At 45.6% G+C, this 21,699-nt stretch overlaps 1 protein-coding gene and 1 long non-coding RNA gene across 6 annotated transcripts in view; one reads left to right on the forward strand and one right to left on the reverse strand.

The window, feature by feature from the left end:
* The first annotated feature begins 456 nt into the window (after window positions 1-456).
* LOC129830290 (uncharacterized) lies at window positions 457-9,208 on the forward strand. The gene is made up of 2 exons (XR_008755511.1): window positions 457-547; window positions 5,953-9,208. It is a non-coding gene; the product is annotated as an uncharacterized LOC129830290 (long non-coding RNA).
* Window positions 993-21,699, reverse strand: part of LOC129830288 (nucleolar protein 4-like) — a 134,146-nt gene continuing 113,439 nt past the window's right edge. For 4 of the 5 annotated variants that reach the window (XM_055892753.1, XM_055892755.1, XM_055892756.1 and 1 more), the window contains 6 exons: window positions 11,163-11,521; window positions 9,960-10,142; window positions 9,594-9,782; window positions 7,260-7,379; window positions 6,854-7,058; window positions 993-6,521 (listed from right to left, as the gene is read on the reverse strand). In XM_055892753.1, coding sequence (XP_055748728.1) covers window positions 6,298-6,521; window positions 6,854-7,058; window positions 7,260-7,379; window positions 9,594-9,782; window positions 9,960-10,142; window positions 11,163-11,521 — 1,280 coding nt within the window. In that variant the 3' untranslated portion in view covers window positions 993-6,297. The remainder of the gene's footprint in view (window positions 6,522-6,853; window positions 7,059-7,259; window positions 7,380-9,593; window positions 9,783-9,959; window positions 10,143-11,162; window positions 11,522-21,699) is intronic. The other variant, XM_055892754.1, reaches the window with a different exon arrangement.

Consider the following 21,699-nt stretch of genomic DNA (forward strand, 5'->3'; position numbering starts at 1 on the left):
CGCCGAGGTATCCCAGGTTTTTGAAGGGAACCGCGACAAATACGACGCGAAAATAAATGTGCCTATTTAGGAACGCCAGAGGCCTATTAGCCTACAGTTTCGAGACGTCTTCGATCTCCCTTTTCTCCCTTCACAACAAACATAGTGCAGCATCAGCGATAGTTAGGCTGACAATCAGGATAAACCGGTTTTGTGCTGCGATGAATCAGGGACACAATACCGATGGCTGCGGGAATGCGGAAACGATATATTGTCGGGAGAGGAGACGATATCCATGCCCACATTGATCCTTGATTCATTTAAAGTACGCAAAAAAACAAAAAACGAAATACCCTATCTATACTTGACCTCCAACGAATGATAACCAACTACCGCATCTCTCTGGAATACGGTCAACACCTGAACTGCATTTGCTGAGCCAGGACCACGACATGCTTACAGTCCCAGGGTTTTGATTTGGAACACTCGACAGCGCCCGCTGTCCCTACATCCGTGAACCTGTCTGCCCACTGCTCGTGCTTGGCGGTTAAATCAACACCACCAAAGGGTAGGCCTATATGTCCATATATATATATATATGTACGCCCTTGACTCTGGTGCAAGGGATCTACTCAGTACGTATAAGCAAAACAGCGTTTTAAATTCCCTATCTAATTATGCATAATTTCCCTTAGCAAATTAATTGACTATTAATGTTTTTTTTTGCTATAGTTTAAAAAAAGCTGCTGGTAACATAATTATAATATATTGCTGGTCATCGCAGTGTATTATGTAGAAGTAGGCTATATTATAGAAATATGGTATCGGTGTTGCTTACACCAATTCCTCATTGGTTTAGATCTATTGCATCATATACAATTAACACAATATTATTAATGTAAACATATACTATGCAATAACAAAATACCCATTAAAGGTATTTACCGATAATATATATTTTGTAAGAACAAGAACAACCTTTCCTTTATTACAACCATTACAAAATACATCGGTTTCTGTTTGATAGCACACTGTTTTATTAGTATATTTAGACTTGTGACATACAGCTTGGGAGAAAAAAAGTATCATTTTTAAATTTGAAAACATTTTACCTTAGCAGTGACATCACACCGAAGAAAGCTTAATTTAAAATCATTGGTTTTTCATGAATCAAAGTGATATGTTAGGTAAAATAACCACCCATGCTGTTTCGCATTAAACAAACAGAAATCGTTTTTTTTCTCCGTTTTTTTTCAATCTTTAAGTTGCTTTACATATATATTATCAACACTTTTCTAAAGAATTCAAATATTTAACCACATGTACTGGAAAAAAGGTATCCACTGTTATATATTTAACACAATAAATATAAAAAAAAGAATACTTATTTTTTATATAATTTATATGGTATCAAAGAGGGAAATGGGCCCTTCAGTAAGACATGTTAAAAAAGTGATGTCCTTTTCCTGAGGTTTTTGTCTGCAGTTTAGTTTTTTCCTCGCTAAATATACTAATAGTATAGAAAACCCTGCAAAGGGTATGTCAATGGCTTATCATTCACTGTGGAACAAATTCTCATATATTGGTAAAGTAATCACACCAGAGCATCAGTTCACTGTGACCCCTGGTTTTTGTGTACCAGGTCAGCTAAGGAGAGGGCATTCCTTAAGCCAAGCACACAGCTCTCCCAACAACCAGTTTCTAAATGTGTGACATTAACCTTATTTCGACACGGTCCCATTTCCCATCAATGTACAAGGTATTAGATTAACAGAGTAGGGAGGAGGAGAGAAATGACCAAATTAAATAAAATGACAAAAAAAAATCTGTACATGTAAACATCACACTTCCACCGAGTCCAAACTCAAGAGGAAAATACAGTTTCACATTGGTATTAGGTACAAATCGAAACTGAGAAAAAGACAATCAGCTTCTGGTACAGTAGGTAAAGAGGAAAACCTAAAACAGAACCAAGGAATCTAAAGCACCACCAAATGATTAAATAAAACAGACTATGGTTGGAAAAACCATTTTGATTTGACTGTAGCTGTACACTGCCCTGATAGAAAAATAAATGTGTTTTTTTTTCTCCCCCTATTGTTTTTTTTGTGTCGAGCTATACATCTGACCAAAGCAGATATATATTTTTAAAGTGTGTATTCATTCGCGGTACCCTGACCAGCACCACACCTGTCCGAGTGGAACCGTCTCTGTTGGGGGCGTCATTTGTAAAGTCAATGAGTTCCAATGTAATCCAATTTCAGCTGGAGCTAAAAACGGTATGCTAAAGGTAATCACACCTTTCCCACAGCAAAATACCCCTGCTCGTCACTCAAAACACTTCTCCACTGAAGCACTGAAGTGCTGACACTACCGTATAGCATTCACGGGGTTAGAGATGCATACAGTAGTCTGGGAGTTGGAGTTTCATGAAGGGCATGGTTAAGGGCGTAGACTTGGTCTGTGCTTGGTTGGCACATTCTCTGGCATGTAAAGTCTTGTTGGCCCTAAGCAGGAAAAGAATCATGGCTCCAATCAACAACATGTTTGACGCTATTCACAAGGTCAACAATGCTAATCTTAACAGAGGGCACTCCCTCTGATCTGAGGTCAGATCACTAAACGTGATGCTGGTCAGGTCGGTTGCTAAACGTGTTGACATCCTTGTTTGGAATGTACAGTATAGGCATACAGAGTAACTTCACTTGAGATGTTGGTTTTTGTACAAAATATTATTTGAAAAGACCACTTACTTGCACTACAAAATATATATAAAATAATAACAAAATGAATAATAAAAATAGAAATCAGATAAGAATGTGTATCGACAGTGGGCCACTATGAGTGCTCCACCGCTCTTGAGGAGTCAGAAGTTTGAGTAAGAATCCTCTGATTATGGCTAAAATACTCTTGTCATCTCCAAGACGCACTGTATACAATAGCTGCACACAGAAAAGGAATGGAAATCAAACCGTGAGCAAGTTGCACCTTTCCAAGATTGTCTTTGCCTATTTTTACAGTATGTTTTCTTAACGTATGTAGCTGTCTATGAGAAACTACAGAGCAAACCCCAAAGGGTTCAAACAGAGGAGGGAGTAGTATTTCGCAAGAGCCTCTTTACTATATCATCTCATCTCTTACTCCCTTTGTACAGATACATTTAACTGTCCCTTGTCTATATTAGAAATGCATAACTGTCACAATCTTCTTCTTCACAAAACCATATAGCAGATGTTTTGTGGCATGTGACATTACAATATCCAGCAGTCATTTCTAAAGAGGCTCGATCCATCAATCCATCACTCTGTGTTGACCCGGGGTAATAGGGAAATACATAGGACGACAACACTGGCTCTAGCGTCCGCTCTGTAAGATCATAAACACTTACAGCCCTATGTACAGTTTGGCCAGAGCACTGCGTGTCTGGCAATCATTTGAAAACTCAGTGGCAAAAAAGGCAGTGTTAAGATGGAAGTGAATAAGACAGATCCCTCTACTAAGTTAGCTCCCATACTAAAAAAAAAACCTGTGATACAGTAATTCCTCTACTATGTTACTGTACTGATACACTGCTGTGGTTGTATGTGCTGGGGTCATTGTAGCCTAAGACCTCAGGGCAGGAGCAGAGTGAGAGATGGATCCGCAGAAATGAGGGTGATACCAATAAGAAAACACATTTTGAAGCCCTCACAGCCACGTTGTGAGAGAACACAGTGAGGGGTTTCCTCTTGACTGGTCATTTTGCATATTTCTCTTGTGTTTGTGTCGTTTTTACCCACCACGCAGATCTAATCATGAGCTTGCTCAGAGATAAATAGAACGTCTCGGGAGTCCATTTTCTACTTTCTATCTAGCCATAATATTTCCATTAATTAAATATTTGTACATCAATGTGTACTCATTATGGAGATTGGATTTGACATTGCACATGTATGCTGGGTGGCTTTATCAAGGTGTTGTTCTGTGGTTCAGAGTGTGTCACCAGTGAGCACAGTGCTCCGTTCAATCTCAGGCCATGGATCTAGCACATCTACATCAACGGCTTTCATTTACACAAGGTCTCCCCCCCCCCCCCCACCCCACCGAATAGTCGTGGTTGTGATACGTCGTAGCACCCACACTGTTTTTTTCCCCTGTTAACACTATGCTGTCAAGGGCCAGAATGATTATCAACTGCATTGCAAATACTCTTCCTCTTTCCTTTAGTAGGACACACCTCGCCAGTGCAAGATGGAGCCCTGAACAAGCAGGGCCTCCGTCACAGATTTCAGTTGCTTCAGTGTGCAAAAGGGAGCAAATTGCAGTGACACAACAGTCAGCCCCTTCAGGCCTCCCACTTGAAGAAACAATTTGCATTTTTTTTTTCTCTCACACTCATTCTAAAAGGTACAAACCTCCCAGACTTTGACTGCACATTGCACAGTTAAGATAGATATGCCCAGAGCACCCTTGTGAGTGGCTGCAAGAGGAGCAAGTTGATCCCTATATGCCTCCAGAGATTCAAAGTCATGAAGAAAGGAAAAAAGTCACTGTACAAACAACACAGCCCTATGAAAGAACAAAAAGATCAACCAGAGTGCCTAGTAGCAGAGAGAAACAACTGACTGGGATGGCATGTCGTTTTTAAAAGTTAGATTTTAGTCTCTGTTATCGGTTTTGAGTAGTTTTAGCTTCTTGTCGTTTGTGTTGTTGTCTTGAGGTGCTCTGGTTGTGCAGGAGGATGGCGTCCTGACTTGAGGTTACAGGTCTGTGGCAAAAGTCCGGTACATATAGCAGCAGCGTGGATTAATGGCCATCTCAAAGAGTCAATAGACAAACACATACGTTATCCCTCCCAGAACCGAGCTAGACTGGGCTCAGGTCAGGGAGGAGAAGGGGGTGGGGGATGTATAGGTCCAGAGGAGGGGGATAGGTTCGAGAGAGGAATGCAGAACCGGACACAGAAAAAGACAGGGTATCATCGAGTGATGAGTCGGGACAAACCAAAACCTGGAATTGATGGGAGAGCAATGAGCCACAAGAGGGTTGGAAAAAATGGGGGACTTAAAAAAAAAAAAAAAAAAACTACCAGCTATCGTCGGAGAGGTTCAGTCTCCCACGGAAAATACTACCTTGCCCCCAGTCCTTTACTTTACTGATGCTTTTTCCATGTTCTCTTCATGGTGTTTCTAGAATCAAATATGGACTGAGTATTTACAGTACACAAATAACAGGACAAACAATACTTTTTTAAAATTCGAACTATAGTTACAATATTTACTCTGGAAACATCTTGAAATGGTTAAGACTTTGCTTCCTGCAGGTCTATGAAAACACTGAACACATCAGGTAGTAACTGGTGAGTGTTGTGTGATGAGCGTTGTGTGACGTCGCCACTCAGTAGGAAATGAAGTACTAGACCGGTTGGTTGATAGATCTGAGGTATTTCCACGTGGAATAGATGGCATCTCCATAATGCATAAGTTAAAGTGTTGCTCCCGTGCACATCGAGTTCTTTATTACTCAATGGGGAGGTGAGGTCTGAATCATGGGAAAGTGCTTTAGGACACAGAGTTTATTTACACCGAGCGCAACATGTTGTCTCTTTCGTTCCAGCCTTCTTCAGCCTCTGTTCATCCAAAAAGTGGTTCAAAAATGTCTTCTTATAGTCAAACAAACAAATTCAGATCTCAAATCAAACGTATTTGTCATTAACAAACATTTTGTTACTACTGTTCAGAGAGTCTCGTTTTCATTGTTATTGGGGAAGGCGAGCTTGTTGAGGTGATCTGTGATCTGTGTACTATAACACGTTGAGTTTACTGGCACACCGAAAGGATCCACTTCTCTTCCTCATACAAGGGGGCGCTGTTCTCTCCTCATCACAGCATAACCCTGCAGTGTTCTCCAGTGCTCCAGCCCCACCACTCTCCCCCACATCACTAGGTAGACTAATTTCCGGCTCTCTCCCTGTCACCCCTCTTCTTTCCACAGAGCTGTGGAAGTGAGGGAGAGCTGTTATGATTGGGAGGGAGCATGTTCCTTTACAGGTGGTTCAAGAGGGGGAGAAACGCTGTTCCCAAGTCGTAGCAGACAGTGCTCTTTCTCTCCACGCACTGATGTTAAAACGATCAAGGGGGGGGGTTAGAATATTAGACTAGAGGAAGGTAGTACTGTTGCATGCCTCCCTCCTGGAGACGGGGAGAATATACAGGTCAGTGGAGGACGAAAGACAGACAGATGGATCTAGTGAGTGGGAGAGTAGTTGGTTAGGGGTCGTGTGGGAGAGTCAGAGAGAAAGAGGGAGAAGGAGGGAGACGGGGAGGAGGAGTTTCCGGCTCAGTTTTGCTGCAGGATCAGGGTCTCCAGCTCGTCGGCCGAGCGGAGCAAGAAGGCGGCCGACTCGCGGTAGCCGGCGATGAGCTGCCGCACGGCCGTGATCTCTGTTGGGCTGAGCTGTGCCGAGGCCCCGCCACCTATGACACCAGCACTCCGCCCGTGACTGTTTGAGCTTGCCGATGAAGAGTTTGACCCCAGGGACTTCATGCTGAGGTCAGTAGGGCCTGGGGGAAAGACAACACACTCAAATGAAGACACATACTGAGGACATTTTACTATAATTGTAACTATTGAAAATCATAAATATGCATTCTTATCCACTGTAGGAAATATATTTTAGATGAGTTCCACCTGTATTTAAAAAAAAATGTTTTCTACGTCCAAATATGGGCAAGAATTGGATTTCTCGATACGTTTCAATAAGTGTCCGTCTGTTCTAAACTCGCCCAGTGATGCGGCTACAGTACGAGCAACATGCTTCAGGTAAGCTAAGGTATGCTGCTACTCTAAGCTGCCATGCTCTGGCCAAATAAAGAGGCGAAGCATGCTCTCTCACCGTTGCTCTGAGCAGTGGCGGTTGTCAGGGAGACTGGGTGTTGCATGCTAGCTCCCAGACCCCCGTAACCACGGTAACTATTGTTGAGCCCACCGTTGGTGTAGAGCTGGTCCTGGGAGTAGGCCGAGGCGGCCAGGGAGTAGGCAGAGTGGGCCAGGGAGGCCGGCTCGCGAGAACTGGGCTTGTCAAGTGCTATCTGCTCCTCCTGAGGTGGAGACGAGAGAGATTTCAGTCCCACTTCCATCTATATAATATACTCAAGGTCAAGAACAGACTTTGCCATTGGCTATTAGAACACATACACAGTACATCCACCCACCTGAAAAGATACACACCTGTACACACACACACACCCCGATGTGCACACAGACACACACACACACACACACACCATCAGAGCACTCACATGTGCCTGGTAGACATCCAGGCGCATCCTCTTGGCAGCCTTGCGTGTCTCGCTCTCGCAGGCGGCTGCCAGGATGTTCTCAGCCATGGCTGAGGTGAGGTGAGGTGGTGTGGGTCGTGTCTAGCAGGGGAGAGACAATCAGCACAAATTCATCCCCACGCCAGAGTACCCACATTGACCACAGGGGGCATGTTCAACATTAATAATACAGAAGATATTACACTAATAATATGTTCAGTTGCACCTACTCATTACAAAAAGTTATTCCAACTCCTCTATTTCAGATAGTATCATTCCTAACCAAATACATGAGCACTGAACAGCACTACATTTAACAGAATATTTCACCAGGTAAGGAACAAAATGAAAGTATAATATTCTGATCTAATAAATAATGGTGATACAACATTTCTATGGCTCACACTATGGAATGTATTTTTTGTGATGTCCGTTGAGTTGATTCCTGCTTTTACTTCCTGCTTTTCTCCTATGGGCAAATGGTGCATGAATGAAAATGTCCCATTCAGGCCTTTTACCCCCCCAAAATAAAAGATGGTCAGTTCCTATCTGCTTAAGGGGGTGGCTCTCACAATGTATTAGCACCTGAGCCTGATCTGCTTAGTTCATTGACCTTATATGAACCAGAAAGAAAATGTGAGTGGGATGCCTCTGTCTCTGCTATGGGTACACTCGCAATGGTTGCCAATGACTCTGTGGTCACGAACGCCTCCAACTCAATCATCAAGTTTGCAGGAGACATAACAGTGGTAGGCCTGATTACCAATAATGACTAGACAGCCTACAGGAAGGAGGTGAAGATTCCAATTCATCCCAAAGGTGTTTGATTGGGTTGAGGTCAGGGCTCTGTGCAGGACATTCAAGTTCTTCCACATTGATCTTGACAAACCATTTCTGTCTGGACCTCGCTTTGTGCAAGGGTATTGTCATGCTGAAACAGGAACGGGTCTTCCCCAAACTGTTGCCACAAAGTTTGAAGCACAGAATTGTCTAGAATGTCATTGTATGCTGTAGTGTTAATATTTCCCATCACTGGAACTAAGGGGCCTAGCCTGAACCATGAAAAACAGCCCCAGTCCATTATTCCTCCTCCACCAAACTTTACAGTTGGCACTATGCATTGGGGCAGGTAGCGTTCTCCTGGCATCCGCCAAACCCAGATTCGTCCGTCGGACTGCCAGGATGGTGATGTGTGATTCATCACTCCAGAAAACTAGTTTCCACTGCTTCAGAGTCCAATAGCGGGGAACTTTACACCACTCTAGCAGACGCTTTGGCATTGCGCATGGTCATCTTAAGGTTTATGTGCGGCTGCTTGGCCATGGAAACCCATTTCATGAAGTTTCCGACGAACAGTTCTTGTGCTGACATTGCTTTCAGAGGCAGTTTTGAACTCGGTAGTGAGTGTTGCAACCGAGGACAGAGGATTTCTTTACGCACTACGCGCTTCAGCACTCGGTGGTCCTGTTCTGTGAGCTTTTGTGGCCTACCACTTTTGCGGCTGACCCGTTGTTGCTCCTCTATGTTTTCACTTCACAATAACGACACTTACAGTTGACCGGGGCAGCTCTAGCAGGGCAGACATTTGACGAACTGACTTGTTGGAAAGGTGGCATCCGATGACGGTGCCACGTTGAAAGTCACTGAGCTTTTCAGTAAAGCCATTCTACTGCCAGTGTTTGTCGATAGAGATTGCATGGCTCTGTGCTCGATTTTGTACACCTGTCAGCAACGAGTGTGGCTGAAATAGCTGAATCCACTCATTTGAAGAGGTGTCCACATACTTTTGTATATATAGTGTATCTGTGACCAACAGATGCATATCTGTATTCCCGTCATGTGAAATCCATAGATTAGGGCCTAATGATTTTTTTTCAATTGATTGACTTCCTTATATGAAATGTAACTAAAATAAAATATTTGAAATTGTTGCATGTTGCAATTATATTTTTGTTCAGTAAACTTATACTCCGGACTCCGGACATATATTTCTTAATTCAATTCTTTTACTTTTAGATTTATGTATGTTGTTGTGTAATGTTGGATATTACTGCACTGTTGGAGCTAGGAATACAAGCATTTCGCTACACCCGCGATAAAGTCTGCTAAATATGTGTATGCGACCAATTGAATTTGATTTGATAGAGGGGTTATGAATGCGAGAGGGGTGAAAGAGAAAGGGATGAGAGAGCGAGAGGAGAGGGAGTACGGTAGGTGTGGTACGTCTGGACACACTGAATGAGAGAGGAAAAAGAAAGACAGGGGTGGAATATGAAAGAGAGTAGGAATAAGAGAAGGATGAGGTATGGGAGGTACCTCCATGCCGCTCTTCTTCATGCGGCGGCAGGATTTGAGGTAGGTGCGGATGCGTTTGCGAGCGCGCTCCTGGAACTCGGGGAACTGGCGGCTGCACGACTCAATGATGGCCTGGATCTTCTCCTTTGGCTGCTTGGAGATGGGCACCATACGGTCCAGGTTCTCATCCACAAACAGACGCACAAACATCTGAAAAGAAGAATCTTTGTGTGTCTGCTCTGCTAGCTATTTGCTGTTTCCTGTGTTCCGGAGGTGAAGGTCATGAAAAGGTGAGAGGAGCTCTAATATGTGTAGTGTACAGTGTGTGTGTGTGTGTGTGTGTGTGTGTGTTCGGTCATGTCTAGCTGAGGTGAGAGCAGCTCTTACGTTAAATGCCTTTAATCTCTCGGGGTCCACGCCCTCCGTGTCGTTGATCTTGTCACTGTCGTCGTGATCTTCATGGTCATCGTCATCGTCCTCGGCCGCCGCCGCACCTCTGGTCACGGTCAGGTCCTCGGCACACGTCTCCATCTTCAATGAGTCGTAGCTTCCTGAGCTGTACTGAGGAGACTGTCACACACACACACACACACACACACACACAGGTGCATGCATAAACACACACACACACACACACACACACACACACACACACACACACACACACACACACACACACACACACAGAGAGAGAACAGGCACATAAATAGAAGGAAGATACAAAGCGGGGTAAGGTTTTCAGTCCGTCTGTATGCTCCCCTCACATTGAAAGCAGCCGGCAAAATCTCAATCGTGAGGAACACTGATTACAGTGAGACAAAAAACTGCTTGCTGTTTTTGTGCTCAAACTTTTCTACTAGTCAGATCCTTCCAATGGCGCTCGTCTGTGACAATGCGGCAAAGAAGATGCCTTCAAGGACAAGGCTGCATTGTCAGAGCAAGGTGAAGTGTGTGTCCCATTCAATAGCCAGAGAGCAGAAAGGAATGACCTTTTATCCCTAGTCTCCTTTCTTACAGGCCCAATGGCACTGTCCTCCACTGACTCCTGTACGGACGTTCACCACAGCTCATCACAAGCACAGCAACACACTACTTCCTGTGGCACAGCCACTCTCGCTGCTCTCATGCACATTCTCTTTCTGGTTTCATGTCAAGAATAACGTCTTGGATTCCCGAACCGAGAATGAATAGGTAATTGCAGTGTGGCAGGATCTCAATGGATACCTCTCTCAGCTTTGTCCAATGGCCTGCCAATGAACCTCACCTTCTTGCACATATACTTCACCGTGCATAGTTCATAGCAAGACAGTGGTCATCTATAACAACGGTCACACTGAGCTTTCAGACTATTATTCACACAGTTCTGGTGGGCTCACTGCTCAGCACTGTGTGTAATATATTACCGTCAGACCTACTTTCAGTGTTTACTTAAGTCTGCCTGGAGTGCCAGGTGGGCAGCGCTTGCAGTTTTGTGACTATTCTATTGGTTCACTGTACCAGGAAAGTTGCATTGTATTGTATAAGCTCAATCAAATCTCAGCTAAAGTATTTGCAATCATTTCAAACCCAGCTATGAGCAGAAGGCCTCACCTTGTTGCCGTAGTCCCTGATCGAGTCTCTGTCCAGTCGCAGCTCAGCGGCATGGGGGAGGGGCTTGACAGGGTACTTCCTGCGCAGCTCATCTGGGGGGTCGGGCTGGAAGGGGCCCATCAGGGCCGACCCGGGCAGCCTGGTCTCACTCAGGTTAACCGGCGCCTGTTGGTCCTCGGACGATGAGGACGAGGAGGTGGTGCTGAAGTCCAGCGGGGCCGGGGGCCCGTTGCCGTTTACCACCTCCCTGTAAGGGGGTCCGCCCGCTCCCCCCTCCGACCCCGGGGCCACCCCACCCGCAGACGGAGGTGTCATGGTGTGCATGCCGTTCCCGCTGCCGCTCTCTGAGGATGAGTCGTCTGTGGAAACACATACGGAGGAACACCAGTTAGACTGGTAGAATCACATCACACACAACACATAGAGATGGTATTTCGAGATGTAAAACCACATATTTCAGTCAATGAGAGGTTGGGGAAATCAAAAGTGAAGCCTACATCACACCTTGAGTGTGAATCCCACTCTCAACCCAGCCAAGGCCTCAGTGTGTCAGTACCATTGATTAGCAGTAGAGCGAGCTGTTGTAGTCAGTAAGAATACACATGGAACACTCAGTGTGTTGGTGTGGTGTGGCTCTATTTGCACTCGCAGTCAGCAGAGTGTTACAGCCATGGTGAGGCAGACAGGCAGAGGCAGACAGGCAGAGAGGCAGGCAGCCAGAAAGGCAGACAGGCAGAGAGACAGAGAGAGGCAGAGAGGCCGAGAGGCAGACAGGCAGAGAGGCGGACAGGCAAAGAGGCAGAGAGGCAGACAGCCAGAGAGGGAGAGCGGTAGCAGAGAAGCAGACAGGCAAAGAGGCAGAGAGGGACATGTGGTGCTGTGCTCTGTTAGTTAATTAAAGCCATCCGAGCTGGACTGGGGCCAGGTAGGCAGCCAGTGATACTTATTCATGAGAGCATGGCACTCCACCTCCCCTGTACCCCAGTCACACACTGTAAGCTACACTGTACAACGGCGCACATCATAGTACCAGGGTAAACTAATACCAAGTCTGACCATCCATGAGCCGAGCATGTAGACTTGTTTCTACACACACACACACACACACACACACACACACACACACACACACACACACACACACACACACACACACACACACACACACACACACACACACACACACACACACACACACACACACACACACTCTCTCTCTCTCTCCACACCAGGGAAAGTTGTCCCCTCCCCATCCTCAACTCAACCAGAGGCAGCTAGTAAATAAGGGATTGTTTAGTGCACGGCTCTGCCACTGACACGCTGATGGATGGCCTGTTTTTCCCCCCACAGTCCTCCTCGTTCCCGTCTCTGTCAGAAACACACACGCGCAGACAAACACACACACACACACTAGACACACACACACGGCACACAAAAGACAACACACACAGCCCCATTATGACTAGGAAGAGTAAGGACTGTAGTGTCTCTTGTGCAGCTGCGAGCAGTGCTGTGGTGGGGTGGGGAGAGCCTGTGCTCATCACACAGACCCCCATTCTCACAGACACACTGCCTGGCCTGTATGCATAACCCTCTGAGTGGGACCGAGAGGGGTTCATGTGCCTCTCCCAGTGCATGTGTGTGTGTAAATGTGGACTTAAAGCCTGCGTGCCGCGTGGAGAGCGTGTGTGCAGTAAGGGCAGTATTGGGGTCAGCTTTCCAAAGCCTCCACTGAGGGAGGGGAGGGGGGAGGGGGGAGAGCCTGAGCCATAGAGCAGGTCAATGACCGTGAAGGAGGGGGGAGGGAGAGGAGAGCAGGAGAGGGGAGGTGGGGCTAGAGCGGGCCAGAAGCAAGGGCAGGGAGAGCGAAGAGGTAGAGATTTAGAAAGAGAGAGAGAGAGAGGGATGAGAGAGAGTGGGTTAGTCCATGGTTGAGGGTGGTAGGGGTAGAGAGTAGAGACCAGTGTGTGGGGATAGAGAGGGGGAGATGAGCGGTCAAAGGGGGGTGGGGGGTAGGGAGCAGGTCAGGGAGAGGGAGAGAGCAAAAGAGGAGGGAGGATGACGCAAGGGAGAGCAGGAGGAGGGGGATAGAGTGGGAGGAGGGTACGTGAGACAGGGGCTGAGAGGGATGAAGAGAGATTGAGAGAAACGGACAGGCAAGACAGGGGAGGGAGAGAGAGAGGGGAGAAGAAGGAAGGGGGAAAGCAAAAAGGCAGGAAAGGGAGGATAGAAGAGGAGAACGGGAGAGCGATGGAGAGGATGTGGTGGTGGGTTACGGCAGCGTAGAAAGGGAGGCAGGCGGTGTGCATTTACTAGAGTATAAAAAGTATTCATGCATGAAGAGTAAGGCCTAATTCCTGCCAGCTCAACACAAATCCCCCTCATCAAGACTGTGTGGTCGCCTGCTGAGGGAGCCACCCTCCTCTACTGCTCTTAAAGGCACACGACACCTCGGTGTCCTTCCTGTACTGTACTCTACTACTCTACTGTTCTGTCAGCAGCAACGATCTAGGGGCGCAACACATCGGATGATTGTTTATTCAACGTGCCAATGAATTTGTAGGCGACCTGTCCCTATTAAAAGAAACCATACGTGAAAATATGGCAAACTGGAAAACGCGTAGGCTAGTTTACTATAACACTACAGAAGATCTAGCTGCTGAGACGGGCAGACAGGACTGAGTAACACGCATAGGCTTACAGATGAAAACACACAGCAGGTTTTGTTTCATTCCCCACTTTATGGCAGACTACCACTAGGCCGAGGCTATTAGTTGTCCACGGATGCAGACAGACAGACAGACAGACAGACAGACAGACAGACAGCTAAAGTAAAGTTGAGCGGACACTGACAGAGGGTGACAGAGACTGCTTTTTCCCACCCACAGCTTTAATGTCTACGAATGACATAGGCTGAGTCTTGTGGCACCCAATTCCCTACATAGTGCACTACTTTTGACTAGAGCCATATGGACCCTGGTCAAAAGTAGTGCACTATATAGGGAATTGGATGCAATTTTGAACCATATAGCCTAGCCAGTTCCTGCAGAAAGAAATACAGCGTAAACCAGCCTAAATTTCAAGCCGGTCCATTCTGGTCTATGCTGATCAAGCTAGTCTGACCAGCATGGTCAGGGGTGGGCAATAATTTAGTCTCGAGGGCCACATCAGGATTTCACAGACCACACAGATTTTTTCCAGCCCGATTTGTTCGTCAAAAGCAATTTGCGGGTCAGAAAAAGGGCATTTATTTGAAAATGTATTATAATTCCTACTTACTTTCTATCTAGTTTTAGATGTTCAAGAGTGGCCTGGAGTGTTTTCTTAACACAAAACATAATATATATGTATTTTTACTCAAACTTCCCCAGAACCAATTGAATGTGCTCGCGGGCTGGATCCGGGCCGTGTTGCCCATCCCTGGTCTAGCTGGTTAGGCTGGTGACAAGCTCATGCTGGTATGTTGGTGACCAGTTTATGCTGGGGATGCTGGTAATGCATGTATGGTGGTGACCAGCGTATGCTGGGGATGCTGGTAATGCAGGTATGGTGGTGACCAGCGTATGCTGGGGATGCTGGTAATGCATGTATGGTGGTGACCAGCGTATACTGGGGATGCTGGTAATGCATGTATGGTGGTGACCAGCGTATGCTGGTAATGCAGGTATGGTGGTGACCAGCGTATGCTGGGGATGCTGGTAATGCATGTATGGTGGTGACCAGCGTATGCTGGGGATTCTGGTAATGCATGTATGGTGGTGACCAGCGTATGCTGGGGATTCTGGTAATGCATGTATGGTGGTGACCAGCGTATGCTGGGGAGCTGGTAATGCATGTATGCTGGTGACCAGCGTATGCTGGGGATGCTGGTAATGCATGTATGCTGGGGATGCTGGTATGCTTGTGACCAAGCTAGTCCATGCTGGTCCAAAAACACAGCAAAGGCTGGAAGTCACCAGCAAAAACACAGCGAAGGCTGATCACCAGCAAAAACACAGCGAAGGCTGATCACCAGCAAAAACCACAGCGAAGGCTGATCACCAGCAAAAACACGGCAAAGGCTGATCACCAGCAAAAACCACAGCGAAGGCTGATCACCAGCAAAAACCACAGCGAAGGCTGATCACCAGCAAAAACCACAGCGAAGGCTGATCACCAGCAAAAACCACAGCGAAGGCTGATCACCAGCAAAAACCACAGCGAAGGCTGATCACCAGCAAAAACCACAGCGAAGGCTGATCACCAGCAAAAACCACAGCGAAGGCTGATCACCAGCAAAAACCACAGCGAAGGCTGATCACCAGCAAAAACCACAGCGAAGGCTGATCACCAGCAAAAACCACAGCGAAGGCTGATCACCAGCAAAAACCACAGCGAAGGCTGATCACCAGCAAAAACCACAGCGAAGGCTGATCACCAGCAAAAACCACAGCGAAGGCTGATCACCAGCAAAAACCACAGCGAAGGCTGATCACCAGCAAAAACACAGCGAAGGCTGATCACCAGCAAAAACCACAGCGAAGGCTGATCACCAGCAAAAACCACAGCGAAGTCTGATCACCAGCAAAAACCACAGCGAAAGCTGATCACCAGCAAAAAACACAGCGAAGGCTGATCACCAGCAAAAACACAGCGAAGGCTGATCACCAGCAAAAACACAGCGAAGGCTGATCACCAGCAAAAACACAGCGAAGGCTGATCACTAGCAAAAACACAGCGAAGGCTGATCACCAGCAAAAACACAGCGAAGGCTGATCACCAGCAAAAACACAGCGAAGACTGGTCACCAGCAAAACCACAGCGAAGGCTGGTCACCAGCAAAACCACAGCGAAGGCTGGTCACCAGCAAAACCACAGCGAAGGCTGATCACCAGCAAAACCACAGCGAAGGCTGATGACCAGCAAAAACACAGCGAAGCCAGTGTTAGTCTATGCTGTTTTTGTCTTCAGCATGGGCAAAATGTACACTGTTTGAAGGTACAGCACGGTACATATGATCACCTCTCCAGTCTCCACACAATGCTGCAGTACATCGATGTGCTGTACTACCAGGCAACTAGGACCACAAACACTGGGCACAGCAAGTGCGGTGAGTGCCCTTGAAATAACATGGGAAGCTTCAGCAGGCTATAGGCTATAAGAGGACACACGGTATCTGGGCAAAAGACAACAGATAAGATATGGGTATTGGGTTGCGTCCCAAAGGGCACCGTACACTATTCCATACAGACCTTGGTCAAAAGTAGTGCACTATGTAGGGAAAAGGTTTCCATTTGGCACATAGCCATAGTGTTTCGCTCCAATCTAACCAGCCATTAGGTATCAACACACACTGACTTTTCTGTCCACCAGAGGCTAAAGTGGCTTTAAAAGCAGAGGACAGCAGAGCAACAAGTTACGCTAATTTCCTTGAAAGTTTGCGAGAGAGCTAGAGAGAGAAGGAGAGGGTGAGAGAGAAAGAGATAGGGAGGGGGAGAGAGAGAGAGAGGGGGGGGGGGTGACAGAGTACATAGTGGAGAGAACAGTGTCAACCGCAGCAATACTCTTTGATGAACCAGTGTCTTCATTGAGACTGGGCTGATTTTCTCATGCATCCCTGCTTTAAACGCTGCTCTTCTGCTCTACCTGTGTCTTTCCTCTTCTCAGAAATATCTACATTTCTCTCTCTCTCTCTGGGATATGATCAGAACAGCATATTTTGGCTAGGGGATAGATCTGTTTCTATTCTATATGAATGGAAGATAAAAGCAGGGATGAAAAATCGCATTGCTTCTCTCGCTTGGAAAAATATAAATCCATCCCTGCTTCCCTCCATGCTCAGCTCTCCCTTTCCTCAGCTCTCCCTATCCTCAGCTCTCCCTATCCTGAGGAGTGACAGTGGCGCGCAGCAGGCCCCTGTGAATTCTGAATGTCACTTTGATACATGGGAGTGTTTAGCAGGCCAAGGGGCACAAAGGAGCTGGTTGTGTTTAAAAGAGGAAAGGTCTCTGAGCGCCAAGGTCTCATCCGCGTACATGCAAGGACAGGTGCTCGCTCACACACGAGCACACACACCTAAAAAGCGCTTTGAGCCTTCTAGAAGAAAAGGTCTCCGAGCGCTTGGCACACACACACACGCTTAAAAAGCCTTTGCGCCTTCAAGCCGCCAGGGCAGAGGCAGGCTCAGGGGACCAAGGCAGGGGCAGGAGAGGGTGGGGGTGAGACAGTCAATCAACGTTTTACCCATGCTCCTCTACAGCAGACAGACAGACACAGGAAGAGAAGAGGAGGAGGACGCTACATCAGCCAACATTCATCTCCAACTGTTCTCGCACACCAGAGAGTATTATAGCAGCGTTGATCATTTCAGACAGGTGGACACCTTCAAACAATCCCAGTGTGAGCCTTTTAAATCAGGTCAATGTTCATTGCCAGTAATCTACCAATTTCTAATTGAACAGAAGATATATGCCGCCATTCCTACAGCGGTTAGAGCTGAGAGAAACAACTCGTTTATTCAAAAAGTTAGCAATATATCACAACCCCACCTGGTCAGAAATGACAAACATTTTAATCAATATGATTTAATCTGTTGCGACAATTCTATATTTTCCGGGACTGTGTGCGTAAATCAATGTTTCTATTGTAGTTGGCCTCTTGTACATTGATTTAAATAAACCGGGCAGATTAAAACCTGGCATTAATTAAGGGGATTATTTATTTAATGTGGTGATAAATGAAACAAACCAGGCAGCGGCGGCTCTCCGGTCCACACTGTGCAGAGGGAGAGAGACACTCACCGCGTTGCTGCCTCAAAAAACACTGTCTGTCCACGATTCAATCAGCTCGACTGCATCAGAGCAACTAAAGCATGAAGCTACAGGGAGAAAGAAATACTGCTCAACCATGAGGGAGAGCACACACACCACGAACGAACAGACATGTAGGAGAATCCACACATACATACGCATGGGCGTGCGCACACACAAACCAGTAACCATAGAGTAAAGTGCACGTACAAACAAGCACACAGACTGGCGGCGAGTAGCGTCCCGAGCCACTGACACAAATGCGCTCACACAAAAGCACATTAATTTGCTGGCATACATGTGCAAAAACATTCAGAGTTGAACAGATGGAAGCATGACATGGCAACGACAACACAGTCCTAGCCTACATAATAACCAACGCTACATACCCTTTATTCTCACACAGACGGTGCAGGGCTCCATGCTAACCTTTTTTTTTTTACAGGGTTAACATAGTCGCTCACAAAGACATTTAGGAGCACAACAAAAAATATTTGAGGTAATAAAGCTAGAATCCTTAAGTTTTCTAGGCGCACTAGTGCTCCTAAATTAAAATCCCAGGTTGCACAACAAAATATTTAGGTGCAAATGCGAGTAAAATGGTCGCATCGCAGAGCCCTGCAGTGATAAGACCCTTGTAAAAAGGCATCCTAACGTTTGACATTTGTTAAAAGGCTAAGCCGCCTGTCATAAAGGCAGAGGGAGAGCGTGGGAACAGGGTATTGTGTAGCTATGAGAGATTCATCAAAAGAAAGTGTTTGAGCACAGAGTAAAGGCTAGTGGAGAGAAAGAGAGAGGGAGTAATTGAGAGTGAGAGAGGGAGAAATATAGAGAAGAAGTGAAAGAAAGGGAGGGAGAGAGAAAGAAAGGAGAGTGCAGATAGTTGAGTACAGAGAGAGAGAAAGAGAGAGACCACAAATTCCATATAGACACTGTTGCCCTAGAGCACACAAAAAACTAAACATACCTTGGCCTAAACATCAGCGCCACAGGTAACTTCCACAAAGCTGTGATACGATCTGAGAGACAAGGCAAGAAGGGAATTCTATGCCATCAAAAGGAACATAAATTTCAACATACCAATTAGGATCTGGCTAGAAATACTTGAATCAGTCATAGAGCCCATTGCCCTTAATGGTTGTGAGGTCTGGGGTCCGCTCACCAACCAAGACTTCACAAAATGGGACAAACACCAAATTGAGACTGCATGCAGAATTCTGCTAAAATATCCTCCGTGTACAACATAGAACACCAAATAATGCACGCAGAGCAGAATTAGGCCGATACCTACTAATTATCAAAATCCAGAAAAGAGACGTTAAATTCTACAACCACCTAAAAGGAAGCGATTCCCAAACCTTCCATAACAAAGCCATCACCTATAGAGAGATGAACCTGGAGAAGAGTCCCCTATGCAAGCTGGTCCTGGGGCTCTGTTCACAAACACACTCCACAGAGCCCCAGGACAACAGCACAATTAGACCCAACCAAATCATGAGAAAACTAAAAGATAATTACTTGACACATTGGAAAGAATCAACAAAAAAACAGAGCAAACTAGAATGCTATTTGGCCCTAAACAGAGAGTACACAGTGGCAGAATACCTGACCACTGTGACTGACCCAAACTTAAGGAAAGCTTTGACTATGTACAGACTCAGTGAGCATAGCCTTGTTATTGAGAAAGGCCGCCGTAGGCAGACATGGCTCTCAAGAGAAGACAGGCTATGTGCTCATTGCCCACAAAATGAGGTGGAAACTGAGCTGCACTTCCTAACCTCCTGCCCAATGTATGACCATATTAGAGAGACATATTTCCCTCAGATTACACAGATCCACAAAGAATTCGAAAACAAATCCAATTTTGATAAACTCCCATATCTACTGGGTGAAATTCCACAGTGTGCCATCACAGCAGCAAGATTTGTGACCTGTTGCCACAAGAAAAGGGCAACCAGTGAAGAACAAACACCATTGTAAATACAACCCATATTTATGCTTATTTATTTTCCCTTGTGTACTTTAACCATTTGTACATTGTTACAACACTGTATATATATATATATATATATATATATATATATATATATATATATATATATATATATATATATATATATATATAATATGACATTTGTAATGTCTTTATTGTTTTGAAACTTCTGTATGTGTAATGTTTACTGTTAATTTTTATTGTTTATTTCACTTTGTATATTATCTACCTCACTTGCTTTGGCAATGTTAACACGTTTCCCATGCCAATAAAGCCCCTTGATATGAATTGAGAGAGACGAGAGTGTAGAAAGGAGAGTAGAGACGTGTGCAGGAGGGGTCACTGAAGAGGAAGGTCAGGTCAATCTATTGCGCAGGGATCACAGCAGCGGTCTGCCTGGCCCCTAAGGGACCATGTGACTTCAGTGGTTGAGGATGGTCACATGGTAGAGCCCTGTGACAAAAGCACGACCAATCGCACAAACGCCTTCATTCAGCCAGGGCCAGGGAAAGCACACATATGTATCTATGGGCTACATTGTCTGTTTCAGCTTGTATGCATGTGTTGTGTTGTGTGTGTGCGTGTGGTACTTCTCCGAGCAGACAGTTTGGGTTTTTGATGTATACAGTGTCTTCAGAAATTATTCAGACCTCTTGAATTCTTCCAAATTTTGTTAGGTTACGGCTTTATTCTAAATTGATTAAAAAAAAAAACATTTCGTCATCAATCTACACACAATACTCCATAATGACAAAGCAAAAACAGGTTTTTAGAAGTTTTTGCTAATTTATAAAAAATTAAAAGCTGAAATATCACATTTACAGAAGTATTCAGACCCTTTACGCAGTACTCTGTTGAAGCACCTTTGGCAGCGATTACAGCTTCGAGTCTTCTTGGGTATGACGCTACAAGCTTGGTACACCTGTATTTGAGGAGTTTCTCCCATTCTTCTCTGTAGATCCTCTCAAGCTCTGTCAGGTTGGATGGGGAGCGTTGCTGCACAGCTATTTTCAGGTCTCTCCAGAGATGTTAGATCGGGATCAAGTCCGGGCTCTGACTGGGCCACTCAAGGATATTCAGAGACTTGTCCCGAAGCCACTCCTTGTGTTGTTATGGCTCTGTGCTTAGGGTCGTTGTACTGTTGAAAGCTGAACCTTTGACCAAATCTGAGGTCCTGAGCGCTCTGGAGCAGGTTTTCATTAAAGATCTCTCTGTACTTTGCTCTGTTCATCTTTGCCTTGATCCTGACTAGTCTCACAGTCCCTGCTGCTGAAAAACATCCCAACAACATGATCCTGCCACCACCATGCTTCACCGTAGGGATGGTGCCAGGTTTCCTCCAGATGTGACGCTTGGCATTCAGGCCAAAGTGTTCAATCTTGGTTTCAACAGACCAGAGAATCTTGTTTCTCATGGTCTGAGAGTCTTCAGGTGCCTTTTGGCAAACTCCAAGCGTGCTGTCATGTGCGACCTCATGGCTTGGTTTTTGCTCTGACATGCACTGTCAACTGTGGGACCTTAAATACACAGGTGTGTGCATTTCGAAATCATGTCCAATCAATTGAATTTACCACAGGTGGACTGAAATCAAGTTTAAGAAACATCTCAAAGATGATCAATGGAAACAGGATGCACCTGAGCTCAATATCGAGTCTCATAGCAAAGGGTCTGAATACTTACGTAAATAAGGTATTTCAGTTTTTTCTTTTATAAATTAGCAAAAATGACTAAAAACTTTTTTCGCTGTGTCATTATA

Source organism: Salvelinus fontinalis, chromosome 31, assembly GCF_029448725.1.
Source record: "Salvelinus fontinalis isolate EN_2023a chromosome 31, ASM2944872v1, whole genome shotgun sequence".
NCBI classification, from domain to species: domain Eukaryota; kingdom Metazoa; phylum Chordata; class Actinopteri; order Salmoniformes; family Salmonidae; genus Salvelinus; species Salvelinus fontinalis.